The 17,532-nt window shown below is 36.8% G+C and overlaps 1 protein-coding gene across 2 annotated transcripts in view; it reads right to left on the bottom strand.

The window, feature by feature from the left end:
* The window catches only part of INTS12 (integrator complex subunit 12), a 26,800-nt gene that overhangs the window by 4,656 nt on the left and 4,612 nt on the right, over positions 1-17,532 (bottom strand). For both annotated transcript variants that reach the window (XM_004703293.2, XM_045284330.1), the window contains exons 2-6: positions 14,547-14,711; positions 8,944-9,096; positions 6,714-6,901; positions 5,273-5,432; positions 2,162-2,308 (exon numbers count right to left, since the gene is read on the bottom strand). In XM_004703293.2, the coding sequence (XP_004703350.1) occupies positions 2,162-2,308; positions 5,273-5,432; positions 6,714-6,901; positions 8,944-9,096; positions 14,547-14,702 (804 nt within the window). In that variant the 5' untranslated portion in view covers positions 14,703-14,711. The remainder of the gene's footprint in view (positions 1-2,161; positions 2,309-5,272; positions 5,433-6,713; positions 6,902-8,943; positions 9,097-14,546; positions 14,712-17,532) is intronic.

Here is a 17,532-nt window from a genome sequence, read left to right as displayed (position 1 = left end):
TTCAAAAATAATTAAAAAATAATGGGATTTTGCTATAAACTTTTTGAAATCCGCTTATGTTTAAGAAGTAAACTTTGAAGGAGTTGATACAACAGTTCTAGCTCCATTAAGATAGCCTTCACTCATCTGCATGCAAACACATTTAATCAGTGTGAGCCAGGGAACGTGAGTGTTCTGAGATCCTATTTCAAAAGAGGCACAGTCTAGATATTTGTTCACATTCTTTGACAAATAGGATTTTTCCCAGTAACATCTATGACAACTACCTCATAACATTATCCATAGGATAAATTTAACAAAAATTATGCATTCCTAGAGGAACACACATAGGTAACAAGAGAAAAAGATAGTCAAGAAGGTAAAAGGGCAATGGTGCAGTAAACTTAATTTTCAGTTATGAAAGTGCTGATTTTCATTTTTCTTTCTATTAAACATAAAACCATCGGCCATATGGCTAAATGCTCTATCAACAAACTTCACAAAAGAAAACTCATCTGAAGTAATTAAAAAGACCAGAACTTAAGAAGTACGAACAAGAAAGCAAGTTCTGTATGTTTGGCATTTTATTTTAATGGCTTATTGCTGCCTGGCATTGCTTTTCAAGAGGACAGATGGTTCGTGATATAATTCAGACACAGAGAAGTAAACTAACACAAACAATGGAAAGCACAGACTCTCTTACGATTTCATCGGAGAATGCATTTTTCACAACTATTGTGAACTACAAATCACTTCTCTGACCCTTGATCCTACTGGTAAAATCATACCGCAGGTGGAGATAAGTATCTTTCATAGTAAAAGTATATTTGCATTTATAGTATTATTAAAAGAACTTGGATTAACACAAACATGAAAAGCTGAAGACTTAATTTTTTTGTTATAAATTGATTTCATATTGGATTTACTAAAAGTACATTTTAGTAGTAATAGGTTAGTAAGTAAAAAAATACCTAAAAGTAGTTAAGTATAGAATATGAAACTCAAATTACTTCAATGAATTAATTATTTTCACTTCCTTCTATTTCAGCAAATTTCTACATGACAAATAAGTAGCAGAATCTCTTCAGTATCAAGACCTCTCCTATAAGAGTTAAAGGATTAAATTTAAAAAGCACATCATTGGCTTTCTCAGAGTATTATATATTCATATTCTACCATTGCACCAGGCCCTTAAACTTGGTTTTTATAACCTCTTGGACACCATTTAAAATTTTTTCTGGGGTCTATGAGAATTTGGAGATAATATTTATTCCTTCAATTTTTTACTTAAAATTGGAATGTCTAAATTCAGTAAAAATGTACTTTTTGAGGCAAAATTAGATTAGGACAATATTTTATTCTCTGGGATCAAAATGCCATAATACTAATAGTAATGTGGTGTGATTTAAAGGATGCGAACCTAGGAAGGAAAAAGGTGATATTCTGACCACACAATAGAGCCTTTAGTATAAGTGGTAGGTACCTTGAAAGTTCAAGATAACAAAGAGCAAAAGAAGACGAAGCAAGGAAGCAATCTTCAGTAGCTATTAAGCTGGGAGGAAAAAGCTACATGTGAATTAGCACCAACAATACAAGGAAAAAGATTGTTGGTAGCGGGGGTAGAACTATTTAGAATTTATAAACAGAATTCATAATGAGAGATAGAAGATGCCTAGGTAGTGCAGTTTATGATCGACCAGAGGCACTTCAGCAGGCCGGCCTGGCAATCAGCCTCACACCATCGGGAGCAGTTCGAGTCTGTGCACATACACACGGGGCTACCGTGAATCGGAACCACCTGCAGACAACTCACCCAAGGACACTACAGAAGAAAGGTCTGACCATCTGCTTTTATTAAGATGACAGATGAGAACATACAACAGTTCCTTAGAACATGGGGTTACCATCAATCAGGATTCACTTACTGGCAATTGATTATTTATGAATGCCATTTTGGAATGCTTATAGATAATACTTCTTCAATAAAAAGAGACAAAGGAAAGTTAGAGATTAATCATTCTATAAAAGTTCCCCTTCTATTCAATGTGAATACTAATAATGTCTTCATTCCAGTACGTAGCCTTTCAGTATATATAATTTCTCATGCCATTTTAGCAAGCAAAACAAAATTTTAACAGAATAAATTAGGAAGTAAATTTGTTTGAAATAGAATGCACTATACCTTGACTTCTGTTCTCTTGAATGCCAGAAAAGTTGTCTCTTGTTTCAGTTTTGTTTCTGGTTTCTTAACCAGTGGATCTTTGATAGCTGGAACCACAGAAACAACGGCCGGTGCTGTTTTCTGTGCTGGCTTCTGAGTTTTTTGAGCCTAAAGAAATCAGTGTCTTAAATTAGATAGAACATCTCTTAATTGAAGGCACAAAAACATAAAAATAATAATGAAAATTCTATGATCAGACTACTCGTTGACTTAAATGGATTAAGTTGAACCTTTACAAAATATTGGAATGACACTAAAATTATAGACTCCTAGACAAATTATTTTAATCATCATACTAAGGGTTTATAGATTTCATTAACTTCCAAACAGCAAAGATAATAATAAGTTTAGAAAACATGCAGACTAGGCTTAGTTAAGTAAAATTTTACCAAGATAAATTATTTCAAAAAAGGTAAGTCACAAACTATATCGAACTAAGCTTCACTTATCATGAAGTATGCTTATTTCTCATAACGGTTGGTCAGAAACTTAGGAGCTTTCTTCTGTATCTCAGGCATAACGGAGGGTGAGATCAATCATACAGACTTAGGTTAATACAGAATAAGGAGGAAATCAGAAACCACAACAACTAGTGATGAATGAAGAAACTGATCAATATTCCCCACAACAGAGCTTGGAATACTCAATGCATGTCATTTAGAGAAAGTTCATGAATGCAAATTTCCATGTTATTAAAGAGAAATTTGTATACTGTTCTTTTACAAACCACTTCAGTTTTTGTTTTGGTCAGTAATTAATTTTTCTTTTATTATATATCTAGGTATTTCATTAAAATTTCTTATAAATTTTCATTTTCTTTTTATTCTTTACTATTTTCCAAGTAGGCAATCTTAACGATATAGATAATATGAAGAGGGTTCAAAAAGTTCACTGGAAAACCCTATTATCTGTGAATTCCATTAAGGGGTCGCATTTAAAATAGATAGCATTTAAAGACCACGCTTTTACAGTAAAACAGACTTTGGATTAAACCCTAGCACAACCACCTTCCTTGCATTGTTACCTTGGCTAAAATACCTAAATTTCTGAAAAGACTCCTTCTCCTCCTAATAAGGATGAATGCAGAATATATGAGTTCAGCAAAGTGTCTGGCACATGGAGAGGGATAGCATACAAGCAAGGGATGCCATTTGGGCAGCGTCAATACTTACATTGAAAAAAATGAATTCTGCATAGGGAAGACAGTCCTAGTCATTACAATGCCTTTGACAATTTTCCTAAGACCACACAGTACTATACTAGAGATTTTATTTATCTTCTGTCGTTTGTAGAAGCCAGCATTTGGCCTATTGCATACCCATGTGAATCTTCTGGTGCTATAGTTTGCCATCCTGTATAATTTTTATTTTCTCTAGTCTTAATTCATCTCATTTTTAACTGCAGACCTTCCACATCAAAGTATGCCGACCTTCAAATCTGGGTCCAGAATATTAGTAAATATGCTGGTCAAGAGTATTATTTAACATGCATGAAAATTATCTGTGGTAACAGTATCTCCTATCAGCAGGGAAGAGGGGCTGTCTTACCCTCTACTATAAAACCATGTTATGAAAATACAGTCCTTATAGTATAGCCAGTCCCCAGCTTCCCAATGTCCAAGGGTTGAGCCCCTAAAGCCCATTATATCAAACATTCGAGGTGCATGTAATGGTTTGTAATACAAATGGGTGCTACTTTGTGATGTGTATTAAGATATTATCATTTTAAAATAAATCATTATTATAATTACTATATTATTATGTTCAAGACGTTCTAGTGTATCTGGAAGTACTTTTAATGTTTCTTTATGCATAGAAAGGTACACTGTATATAAACTAATTAGCAGTCAAGAAATCGGATGACTTACTCTACTGGACAAATCTACAAAAGATCTCCTTTAAAGCGCTAAGAAGTACAGATGTCACTTTGAAGACTAAGGTGTACCTGAATCAACCCCTGGTATTTTTTATAGCCTCGTATACATGTGACAGTTGGACAATGTACAAGGAAGACTGAAGAATTGATGTTTTTGAATTATGGATTGCCCGAAGAGTGAACAAAACTGTCTTGGAAGAAGGATGGTCAGGATGCTCCTCAGACGTGATGATGGTGAGACTTTTGTCTTATACACTCTGGACAGGTCATCTGGAAGAATCAGCTCCTGGAAAGGACTTCATACTTGGTGAAGTACAGGGCCAGTAAAAAAGAGGAAGACCTTCAACAAGAGGGGCTGGCACAATGGCTGTGCCGAGGGGTATATAGCAACAATTGTGAGGATGGTGCAAAACCAGATAGTGTTTCTTTCTGTTGTACATAATGTTGCTGTGAAGTGGAACCAATTCAGTGGGTGCTAACAACAAGGCAAACATTTGACTAAGAGCCGTTAGATACAAACGATGACTAACTGTTCCAATTTATGTACAAATACCACTGAAAGACAGGTTTAGGAATGAAACTCATTCACAATCTGGGACTGCCTGTAATCAAGAAATGCATGGTACCATAACCAAGGCTTTCAAATTCATACTACCATCCACCAACACCTACCATTTCATATGTCAGACTTTGGAGAGCAACTAAACTTCCCCGCTCTAGCAGATACTTTTATTACAAGGAAGCTGCTGAGGAGATAAAGTTTGGGTCTTCTTCTGCTCCTTCTGTGTCATTTAGCTACCTGAGAAACTGAGCAAGAAATACTAGGACACCTTTTTTGCTGATGATATTAGAGTTCTAGGGTGGATATGGGATAAAGAAGGGGCTTTCTACTCCCGTAAAGAGTTAGAATCTCAAACTCACAGGAGCGGTTCAACCCTGTCTTACAGGGTCGCTGTGTGCTGGCTTCAACTCAATGGCAGTGAGGTGTTTGTATGACTCCAGACCGTTTGTCTGTCTATATTAGAATAATAAGATGAAAGCTAAACAGCTAAAAATGTTTATTATAAGGTTCTAAATAATCAGATTATGGCTTATTTTTAATATCTTAAATGTTCAAATTTTAATTTTTGAAACCACACATCAACCAAATAGTTACATAATTACATTGCTTAAGACAGAAAAAACTATGACTCTTACCATTCTTTTCATTTGTCGGGTACAGCGTGCACAATACCACACGAGACGAGGGTCATTCACTTCCTTGTCCGTCACCTGGGGTTTATGGCAATCTTGATGGTAGAGATTATGGCACTCTTGACATTCTACTAGTTGATTACCAGATGTCACGGTCATTTGCCTAAGAGAATAGGTCATCCAACATTATACTTTCTTGATGTAACAATTTGAAGGCATATCCAGGTTGTTTTACACATTAAAGAGGAAAGAAAACCTAAGAGGGGGCAAAAAAAGGCAAACAAAAAACAAATCCCCACATGCAGTCTGCAAATGCACTTAATTTCTTTGAAAGTTTATGCTGAACCATAAATAAATACACAGGGTACCAAATTAATTAAAATTTGGTTGGTTTTCTTTATAACTTCTCATGAGAATAATTTTTCTGTCTTCTAGAAATTAGTAAATTTTGTCTAGTTCTCCAGCAGTCCTATAACACTTTCTTTGCACCTGTTATTAAATATGTTTATGCTAGTGATTTGTGCATTTTTCTATTGCCATCATTAATACAGAGACTGGACCTAATGAGCTATAAAGCAAGTAAATTACTGTACAGATGATACTCATGAAATGTCTTATCACTGAGTAGAGAGCAGCAATATGTGTATGAAAAGAGTATAAGTCCTGTATAAAGTAATCATCATAGCTTTAGATGATAATTACGTATTTCAGATGGAGAGTTAAGTTACTAGTTTTCTCTCCATAATTATAATTTTTTCCTTATAAATATTATCTTGCATGATCAAGGTAGACATAAATATATGTGGAATCAATGAGGCTCTACAAAATGATCTTATTCAAAAACACCTTAACTCATTCTCTTGAAAAGGTTCACAAAATGTATAGTTAGTGAGTGAGGAGCCCTGTTACATACTGATTACTCGCTGGGCTGCTAACGGCAAGGTCAGCAGTTCAAATCCACCAACCACTCCAGGGGAGAAAGATGGGGGTTTCCACTCCTGTAAATAGTTACAGTCTCAGAAACTCACAGGGGCAGTTCTACCTGTCCTATAGGCTCGCTATAAGTTAGCATTGACTCCGGCAGTGAGTATGGTTTTCAGTCCTACAGAATCACCATTTTTAGGAGAAAAAGCAATAACGAGGGCAATCAGTTTACCTTGGGTTAGGCATCAAATTAACACATTTATCTGTTGACTTAAACTGTTTATAATCTAGTTAATTGATTTTTAAAATGTATCTTCTACTAAGCAGCATTATCAATTTTTAAATAGATAGCATCCAATCATCCTCCAAAACTCAAGAATTCAAAAAACGTTACAACACAGAAGATTAAAGAAACCAAAATCAGAAATTATAAAATTTAAGTTTAATTGCTCTATGGGTAGTTAACTGCCTATTATTTATCTTTTTGAAGTGGTTTGCTTTTTAGAAAGGAACAACTTACCTGCAAACAACACAGGCCAATCCCATCTCCATGGCAAAATCATCAGCACTAGTCTCCTCGAAACTGGAAAGGTCAGCCATAGCCAGATCCTTACTCGTCTGCACAGTGATGGGAGAAGAGCGTGTCTCTGCCTTCTCCAGGCGAGGTTTCTTTGGGACGTCCACTCCTTCACTTATGTCTGATTTCATCTATAAAAAACACCCAACCAGAAAAAAATCATGAAAGTCACAGAGCAAAATAAACTTTTAAAGACGGAGAGAGGGTTAGGATGAAGAGCATGCAATGGCGAAGCTCACTTGACAGGCATTTTCAAAGAGCTGGGGGTAGATTTGCACACTAAAGTGCTGCAAAAGATTCAGAACTGATTTATAATCAGGCAGTGAGAAGAAACTAGAATGGTAAAATAAGAAAAGCCAAAGAGTTTAGTACAAATCTGCATTTCTCTTCGTACTCTTATACAGTGAGAATTCTGGAAGTTCAAAGGCTTGGTGTATACACTGTCTTCTTTTACTTTCCCTATCAATATTCAAAAATGGGAAACCAGAGTGTTAATAAATGGTCAACATACGTGGCCATTAGCCTAAAGGTTAGGGTTTCAAAGTCTACCCAGAGTTGTCTCAGAAGAAAGGCCTAGTGAGGTACTTCTGAAAAAGTAGCCTGTGGAACACAGTTCTATTCTAATACATAGAGTCGTCCTGAGTCAAAACAACTTGATGGAAACGGGCGGTAATAGTCAAGCTATGTTGTAAGCAGGTAGATCTAGAGCCAAGAAATTGCCATCTTTGCTTCAATATTTGTTCTGGTTCACACATATTTTAACTGTCAGATTGACAACAAATTAATATTTTAATTTTTTAATGTGTGGGATTCAGAATTCCTATTTTTAGTACAGCCACTTTGAATAGCAATTGGCAATACATAGTAGTATTGATGAGGCTTTCTTTTCCCACAAAGAGTTACAGGACAGTTCTACCCTGGCCTATTGGGTCACAAGGAGTCAGAATTTACTCGATGGCAGTGAGTTTGGTGTTTGTGAGTAGTGGTGAAGATAGACTAATCCTATAACACTCACTCCTAGGCATATATTCTAGGGAAATTGTTAACATGTGAGCTGGATTTGCATAAAGCAGCTCATGTATGTTCCATTGTAATGTAGAGAAAAGATAAATAACCTGGTTGCTCACCAGTAGAAAAGTGAATAAACTAGTTGATGTATATAGGTTGAATATCATAGGGTAGCTGAAAGAAATATCTAGATTTACATGCATCAACTTAGACAAATCTCAAAGCCACCATGATGAGATATTGAGTGAAGAAGAAAAAGCAAGATATCCGAGAATGTAGTATGATATAATTTAAAAACACAGAAAAAATGCTATATAGTTTATAGTTAGCCAATACTTAGTAAAAGGGCAAAATCACTGACAAGGCAGGAGTTACTAAAGGCTGCTTTAAAATTTACTTTTTTATTACAGATAATTTACTACAAATAAATAGATTTTTACTACAAATTTTACTGCTAAAGTTTTAACTACTAACTATGTCCAGAAATCATCTAAAATCGACAATATAAGGATTATCTATAGGTACCATTCTTGTGAATACCATTCTGAAACAAATTTCAGGTTTAGTTGTTTACATCTTTACTATTCTTTGTTTAGCTTTTCTTCTCAATGACTTTCCCCTTTATAATCTCTGAGTTACAGCTGTTTACACTTGAAAGTACAACATCCCCTCAACTCGCTGCCACTGGGTCAATTCTGACTCCCATAAAGCCTGTAAGACAAGGTGGAACTACCCCTGTGAGTTTCCGAGACTGTAGCTCTTTATGGGAGTAAAAAGCCTCATCTTTCTCCTATGGAGCAGCTGGTAGTTTTGAACTACTGACCTTTTATGGGTTAGCAGTCCAAAGGGTAACCATTATGCCACTAGGGCTCCTACAACAGTCCCTATAGAGTTCAAATATTTAACAACAATTTCAGCAACTAGTTAAGAAAAATATGCTCCTGTATTTTATTAACTTCGCACAAAGTCAACATGTGTAGTGGCCTTGTAGGCTAGGAGTTGGATTGCTAACCACAAGACCAGTGGTTTATTCACAGAGAGAATTCCATGTACCCATCTATATTAACTGCTATAGATATTTTAAAAAGTAGCATAAAACATTGTTTCTGCTTATAGGCCAATTGATTTACTATTTATTTTGAATGGATTAAAAAGAAAATCTTACTTTATCAGCAGGTCTCTTTTCAGCTTCCTTCTTTACCTTTTCCGTTGTGAGTGCTTTGCCATTATTACTGCCAGAAGGAAGACTGGAAGAAATTTTGGGTTCTTGCTTAATGGAAATAGTTTTTGTGCTGGTAATTTTAGGTGGCTCCACATCCTAAAAAGGTGGCATTAAAATACATAGAAAATTAAATATTCAGACTACCCAACACATCAGAAAACATAGGCCATGTATCTAAATGATTTTCAGTTAAAAATGAGAATATCATTTTGTTATCATTTTATTAAGTAGCATTTATGTTGCTATCATTTTCTTTTATTCAAATAGCTTTGTTGAGGAATAATCAATATATACACTAGATCCATTTAAAGTATACCATATGGTAAGTTTTGACATTTGTTAAGCTGTCACTATACTCAAGATAATGAACACATCCATCATCCCCCAAGTCTTCTTCTGGCCCTGTGCAATTACTTTTCTAGAAAAAAACACTACAGGGTGAAGGAGAAGTCACACCCATTCGGAGGAACTGTGATCAACTTTCTGTATTATAGCTTAGTTTTCATTTCCTAGCAATTTATAAGTTTAAACAAATGAAATCATACAATATATACTATTTTATTTCTGGTTACTTTCACTCAGTAAGTTTCTTTTGCAATACCTCTATGATACTGAGTCTATCAGAAGTTAGTTTCTTTAGACAACAGTACTGCATTGAATATTAATCCATTCATGGATATTTGGAATGTTTGTAGTTATTCTTTGTGATTCCTGATAAAGCAGTTGTGAACATTTGTGTACTAATCTTTATGTGGATATCTTTTTCACATCTCTTGAATAAATATTTAGAACTTTGTCATGCGTACGTTTAATCTTTTAAGAAACATCCAGACTGTTTTCCAAAATGGCTGTACCATTCTATATTTCCACAAAAAATATATGAGAATACCAGTTTCTTCACATCATCGCCAACTCTTGGTACAACCAGTTAGTCATTTTAAATTTTAAACATTCCAATAGATATGTAGGAATCTCTGCGTAGTTCAAATGTTTCATGTGCTCAGCTAACTGAAAGCTTGGTAAATGGAGTCTACCGAGAAGCCGTTTGGAAGAAAGTTTGATCAATCTAGTTACAGACAATACCTCAATCCAAAGTCAGTGAAAACCCTATGGAACACAGCCCTATTTTGAAATACATGGGTCAGAAGTTGAAATTGACTCAACTGCAACTTCTGAAAGCCAAACCTGGCTTGCCACCTGTTTTTAGAAATAAAGTTTGACAGGATATTGGTGCCCAGCCACACTCATTCATGTATATGTTGGCTATGGCTGCTTCCATGATACCCACTTCTATTGAGTCGATACTGAGTCATAAAATTAACCAAACCCATTGTCACTGAATGGATGTGACTCACAGTGACCCTGTAAACTACAAAACTGCCCCCACTGGATTTTGAAGGTTGCAATCTTCAAGAAAGCGAACCACCAAATCTTTCTCTCACATAATCACTGATGGTTTCACATCAACCTTTCAGTTAGCAGGCGAGTGCTTAACCAGAGCACTACCAGTGCTCTTGGCTTTCATGATTCAATGACAGAATCAAAGGGTTACAACCAAGACCAACACAGCCTATAAAAATGAATATACGATGGGGTACCCCTAAAACCCGGAATTGCACTAGGTGGAGCAGAGATTTCATAGTATGCATTTTTCCCGCTAAGCGAGCGTCCAGCAACTTGCTCTGAGTTAGTGCACCTAGTGCTGTCACCTGGGAAGGTTCTCTCTGGTTACAGTGAATTTTTTTGTAAATAGTTTCGCTCAGACCTCGTTTTCTTGTGATGGCTCATTTAAAAGAACAGCGTGTAGCTGTGAAATTCTGTTTCCTGCTTGGGGAAACATACTACAGAAACTGTTGTGATGTTGAATACAGCTTACAAGGACAGCACTATGGGAAAAACTCAAGTGTATGAGTGGTTTTCTTGTTTCAAAAAAGGTGAAATGTTGATTGCTGACAAACCTTGTTCTGGATGTCTGTCAACTTCCCAAATGGATGAAAATGTCAACTTGTAGTGCATTTGGAGTTTGTCCACAAGGTCAAACTGTTAATCAAGCTTTCGATTTAGAGGTTCTGAAAAGATTGCATAACAGTGTGCAATAAAAAAGGCCTTGATTTGTGGCAGTTTGGGGACTGGTTTTGCCACCAAGCCAATAAACCTACTCACACAGCACCTCAGTATGGCAGGTTTTGGCAAAAAACAGCATGCCTCCCTTGTCTCTCGCACCTTACTCACCTGACCTCACTCTATGCAACTTTTTTTGTTGTTTCTGCAAGTGAAGAGGGACATGAAAGGACTGCGATTTGACGACATAGAAGAGGTGAAGAAAAATATGAAGGAGGTGCTTTAAGCCATACAAGCAGATGAGTTTGAAAAATGTTTCCAAGAATGGAATTGCAGATTTGACAAATGCATGAAGTGTACTGGAAAGTACTTTGAAGTGCGATAAGGCTGTTTTGTGAAAAAACAAAAATTAATACAGAGCTTTGGGGGGTAGAAAAAAACAATTCCAGTTTTCTGGGGTACCCTCTTGTATTTACTATATTGTTTCCTTTAGAACATTTGCTGACCATTGACATTAAGAAGTGATGGGAAAATGCTAACACAGATTTATCTTTGAAATGTACTAGGTCTGTAACTTGAAAATATCGAAAACACATCTCCCAGTCTTCTGGCTTCAAAAACTATTATATATAATTCATCAACGAAATTGTTCATGTCATCAATGAATGAATGAAGTTCCAACTTCATTATTACAGTTATACCTTATTCATTAATGTAAATAAAATATCAACTAATATTCAAGTTGCAATTAAACTCAGAGAGCAGCCACTATTCATAAGCACACCAACGTCTTTGAAGTGATCCAAATGCATGCTAAGATTTGATAGATACTAGCATAAATTATTCTTCTTACACAATGCTAGTGATAGATAGTTTCAGCCCAAGGCTAAAATTCAATGAAACTTTTTAAAGACATAGGTATATTTTCTCGACACTGACCAAGGAAAGTACACTCTAGTTAAGAAACCAAAGATCAGTAGACTTTTTTAATCATGACAAGTTTTTCATGTACTTTAATAGATGAACTTCCTTCTCTGTAGGAATCCCAAAATATTACTTTTTCAGTAATCATGGATTTTTCCTATTTAGACAAACCAACATTTAGTACAGAATAAACTTGATAGTTGTTTCAAGGTGTTGTGTTAATGTAGCGCTAAAGTTGCCAAAAGAATGGGTGGGAAAAATGAGATAACAGTGGTTCAACTAATGAAAAGTCAGTAACAAAGCTTGTGAGTACTAGCACTGGTGCTGAAAGCTGCTCATGCAGGCGGGATCCTGGGCCTCGGTCCTAGCTCGAGCTTCAGGTTCTGGATTTCACCGAGCTGGCATGTGGTTAGTTCTCTCTGCCCCTTTTTATCGCCTGGACTCAAGCTTAGAAGTTCACGGCTAGAGCTTAGACGGCTCGGAAGCACGTACTAGAGAATGTAAGGGTTGCCATTCGCGGAGAGAGAACCTATCGCAGAGTAGGTAAAATACTATCCTAGAAGACTTACTTACTTAATTTAATTTCCAAAACTTTGCAAAGTAGATCTTATTATCCCCATTTTACCAATAAAGAAACAGAAGTTGGGCAAAGTAAAGTTACAAGTAGTTTCTAAAATTTTCTAAGAAAATCCATATTATGAAAAACTATGCAAGGATTTCACACCATTTTGCACCAAATTAAACTTATACTAACTTGTTATAAGATGCCTGAACAGAATATAATTTAAGACACTAAGGAGTTTGTGAAGAGCCCCCATCAGGGCAGTGTGAATTCTGCTATAACTGCAGCAAGAACAAACATCAAGTTTATCGTGAAACTTGGGCCCAAAAGGGAGAAACCCATGATGCTTTACAAGGAGTTTATAGGGACAATATCCCAAAGTAATTAGCAGTTTACAAATGGAGTACTCATTTTACGAAGGACTGAGAGAATGCTGAAGATGGAGCCCAAGGCAAAACGCCGGAAACATCAATTTTGGGGAAACTATTAATATTGTTCATGCCCTAACTGTCGCGGTCCGGTGATTAACAGCAGGCAGAAACAACAGCCCGCATCAGAAATCTCCGTTGGTTTAGGTTACACAACGCTGACCAAAAATTTAAGGTGGAGCAAACTTTCTCCTCAAGGGGTTCTGAAGCTGTTGCACCCAGATGACTTGGATAAGAAATTTTAAGTAAGTGGGATCAAGATCTTGAAGCACTTCTTGAAAGAATTTTGATAGCAGAAAAAACATAGCTTTGCTATGAAAATGCAGAGCACAGGCATAGCAACGGCTAAGAGGTGGAAGCGGCCGGTGCCAAAGCAGGCTAGTCAAAAGCATGGCTGACAGCAGCATTTCTTGGGAAGGCATTTTGCTGGTTGACTTTCTGGAGGGTCAAAGAACGATAACATCTGTTCATTATGAGAATGCTTTTGAAAAAGTCTGCCAGGGCTCTCGCAGGAAAACACCTGGGAAGGCGGCATCGGAGAGACCTCCTCGTTCAAGGACAATTTTCTCAGCTTTGATGAGAAATCATCAGTCACCCACTTTACAGTCCGGATTTGATCCTTCTGGGTTTCCTAATCTTAAAAAAATATTTAAAGGGAACCCATTTTTCTTCATTTAATAATGTTAAAAGATATGAAAAAAACATGCACCCACCTGGTTATATTCTAAGTATCCTTGGTTTTTTAGGGATAGACTACATGGCTGGTACTTACAAACATGCTTGGAACTTGCTGTGGTGTATATTAATAAAAAAGTTTTGTATTTTTAAAATTTTAATCTTTTAATTCCATTTTCCTACAAACCTTTTGAAGTCTCCTTGTTCAACACCTCTGTTTCTTCAATGTAAAATAAAGATAGAGGAATGCTATAATGATGAATCAATACACACAAACAACTTGGAAAAATACCTGGTACATAGTAAATGCTCAAGATATAGGATCTATTATCATCACATAACGTGGAAAAGGTAAACTAGGATTTATATCAGACCTGCCTGGTTCTAAAAATATATATTATTTTCATATAAAGCTGCCATGGCTATTTTTTATGATCAAGATTAGAGTTATACAGTCCTGAGAGGTTGATCCACATACCGTATTTCAACTCATGTTTCCTTAAATGGTCCTACTAAATTCAATTTATTTTGTTGCAAAATTCATATCCTTTGACTTCCTGTCATTATTTTACCCTTAACACCTTAAGAGAGTGATTAGAAGTCATGGTTACTTTCAGCAGGTAAAAAAAAAAATTCTGGTCATAAAGAATTAGAAATTCAAGTAAGAAGGTTTCTATATATGGAAAGTGTAGTAAGACACAATATTCCCTACCTCCAGCTAACTTATAACACTTCTATCAAATCTTGAAAGAATTAAAACAAAAAAGGGAAAAAAATCTATTTTCTTTGTGCCACAAAGATAAGCTACTTTGGCAGAGAAACTGGTTGAATGGCGTGAAGGTACAAGGACAGGCATTAAGAAACTTCCTTCAAGTTTTTTTGCTCAGGTTAGGTACCTTTGGAGTTGGACGGTAACTTGAATCAATGCCTCGAGCCAAGGATTCATCAAGTAGTGCTTTCAACTTTTCAGCAGAATCTTTACTCTTGGAATGTAAGAAGCCCAGAGCTTTCAAAAAAATGGGATCAAGTTCCAGATTCACAGTAGCTGCCATTGCAAACACCTGCAGAGAGAGGGAAAGGTAAATAATTGAAAGACAACGCTCAATTACCAATGTCAAACTTTGATTGTGTTCTTGAGTTTCTAATAAGTAATGATGCATACGCAATCTAAATTCCAATGATCCCAAAGGTTACTACAAGCCAAAGCCGATTTCCTTATTAATTCCTCACTGACACCATCGAATTCTTTCCCCTTGCAACACCCAGTGCCATCGTTTTCCTGGGTCTCCTTATCTGTGTCGAAGTTTCGAGGCAGGCTTAGTACCTCCTTGCCACAGAAGCCCTTTCTAATTCTGCTTTAAAAGAAGGACTTATGATTCTGTACACATGAATTTGATGTGTTCAGGTGTCCTAAGTGTCAAAAATGTCTTTTCTTAAACCCCATTTCCATGACAAAAGCAAAGACTTATTGTGTGAGTGTGGGAAGGAGGTCACGGCAGGTCAGTGGTTAGCGGACACATGAAGTGCAGTAAGTTCTGAGCCATAAAGACCACTGCTGTGGGACTAACCTAAACCATCTTCTACTATTCCCCCTACCCACCTACTTCATACTCAACTCCAATCTTAAATGTCTCAAAGTTTTTTTAAAAAAGAACACAAACAATAATAGCTTATTTGATCACATTTATACTACGGTACCTCGTGCATTAACTTGTTCTAAAATCAGAGCCTTTGAGGGATGATGCCACATCTACTAGAAAATCATATATATATATACATAGGACCTATGATAATGCTCTTGTCCTAAGGTGCTTAGAAAATAGCCAAGACAGATAAAGATATACATCAAAGGTTTGTGATAATTCCAAAACATGAAAAAGTTTTGTTTTCAGCTAATAACCAGTGCTATCATATCATTCTACTTATGGTTGTCACATTTTCAAATACCACTCCAGGCAAGGAATTATTAAAATAAAAATGTACTCTTTGTGTTGAATCCTTTGATCAATATGCCAGGACTTGAAATCTGTCTTCTGTCCTTGAAGTTCATATTATAATAATGCAACACACTTGCACTGCAATAGTTGAGGATTTGTCGGCAATTCCAGAGTAATCTCCTATTTTCAGGGGTTTATAAAGCCATTAAAACCTCCAGTGAGCTGGATCGTGGCATATAAAACTGTACAGCCTGAAAACAGATTTTGTTTGTTCCTTCCACCATTAATTCCCCTCATTCCCATGTTTGACAGGACACACAACACATATAGAATTTCTAAGTTTAGGGGGTGGTTTTTTTTTTTTAAGTTTCAGAGAAGGTATCAGAGATCATATATGCCCCCAAAATTGTGTCAAAGTCTGTGGTCCATTACTGGCATGACCCATGAAAAGCAGTTCCAATGCCAATAGTAGAAAGTAACCTTATCTTAAACAGTTGTACAAGTGAAAGTTGACCAAAAATTGAGAAGTAACCTGTCACAACTTAAGACTATATTATTACACACAACATCACCATATACGACAGACATAGAAAATTCAGTTAAAAACCTACCCATATGGCTGTTATCACTCATCTCTGTGAAGGAAAAACTCTTCAGTGAAACATCCAGCACTAAATCGGAACCTAAACCCACTTTGCCAAGTCAATTCCACGATTAAAAGGATCCTCCTGAGTGTCCCAGAGGGAGAATGCCAGGAGGTTCTATTGACTTAACTTCATACAGCTAAAATTAGAGATAGTAGTTCATTATCCAGAACAATCTCTTTTATGGAGGCCGAACTGAAAGGACATCATGCTTGGTAAAGTAGAGAGGGGCAGCAAAAAAAAAAAAAGGAAGCCCTTCCACAGATGGGTTGACACAGTGGTTGTAACAATGAGCTCAAGCATGGAAATTGTGAGGCTGGTGTAGGGCTGAGTGGTTCTGCTGTACACAGGGGCACTGTGGGTCGGAACTAACTCAAGTGCACCTGACATTACTCAGAATGGTTGCTTTGACGTACAAATTTCCTCCCCTTTGCTAGTCCTTCTCTAAGAGCCCTGGTGGCATAGAGGTTACTTGTTGGGTTGCTAATGTGAGGTCAACAGTTCTAAAGCACCACATGCCAGTTCTCCAGGAAAGATGGGGCTTTCTACTCCCTTAAAGAGTTACAGTTTAGGAAACTCACAAGGGAAGTTCAATGTTGTCCTATAGAGTGGCTATAAGTCACCAACTCGATGGCAATGAGTTTGGTTTTGGGGGTTAAGTCCCTCCAGTACACACATTCAGTTCAGCCCTTCCCCACCCCTGCCCCCACGGATTGCAATGTGTCCATCACTTTCTAGTCCTTTCTTTATCCTTAGCATATTGTCTTATACTTTCTACTTTTCCCTCAAATGCTCCTTTACTCTTCTGCACCCACATCCAATGATACTGCCTCCCTTGCTACCTTCTTCAGTACCTGTTCTTCTGACTCGTTCCTTTTCAACAGGGCAAGCCAAGTCACCGGAGTCCTTACCCTGAGATACTGCAGCTTTCCGAACCATGTTCAATGGCTTCCATTTATCAACATTGTTACTAATGCATACAACATTTCCACTAGGCTCCTTTCCCTCTACTATCATCAAAGATGATAGCATCCTCTTCAGTTTCCTGTGCTGCCTATTTAGGTCTTCAACCTCAAGGGGCCCTGCATTTGAAACCTGCCTTTAGATAGTCTTGCATCATTCTACCTGTGCCACTGCCTTAACTCCAGACTCTCTCAAGGTTGCCTCCCATTCTCTGCTGTGTGTGTCTTTACTCCCGTTCCAGTTGCTCTCTCAGTGTCTGTGGGAATTCAGTTGGTGGAGTCCTCTGCTTTCTCTTATCAGCACTTCCTGCTGTCATGCCTTTCCCTCACCAAATAGAA

Source organism: Echinops telfairi, unplaced genomic scaffold, assembly GCF_000313985.2.
Source record: "Echinops telfairi isolate 266 unplaced genomic scaffold, ASM31398v2 ScPeMD7_7468;HRSCAF=8506_0, whole genome shotgun sequence".
Lineage (NCBI taxonomy): Eukaryota > Metazoa > Chordata > Mammalia > Afrosoricida > Tenrecidae > Echinops > Echinops telfairi.
Note: the sequence above shows the minus strand (reverse complement) of the source record. Positions and strands in the feature narration are given on the sequence as shown.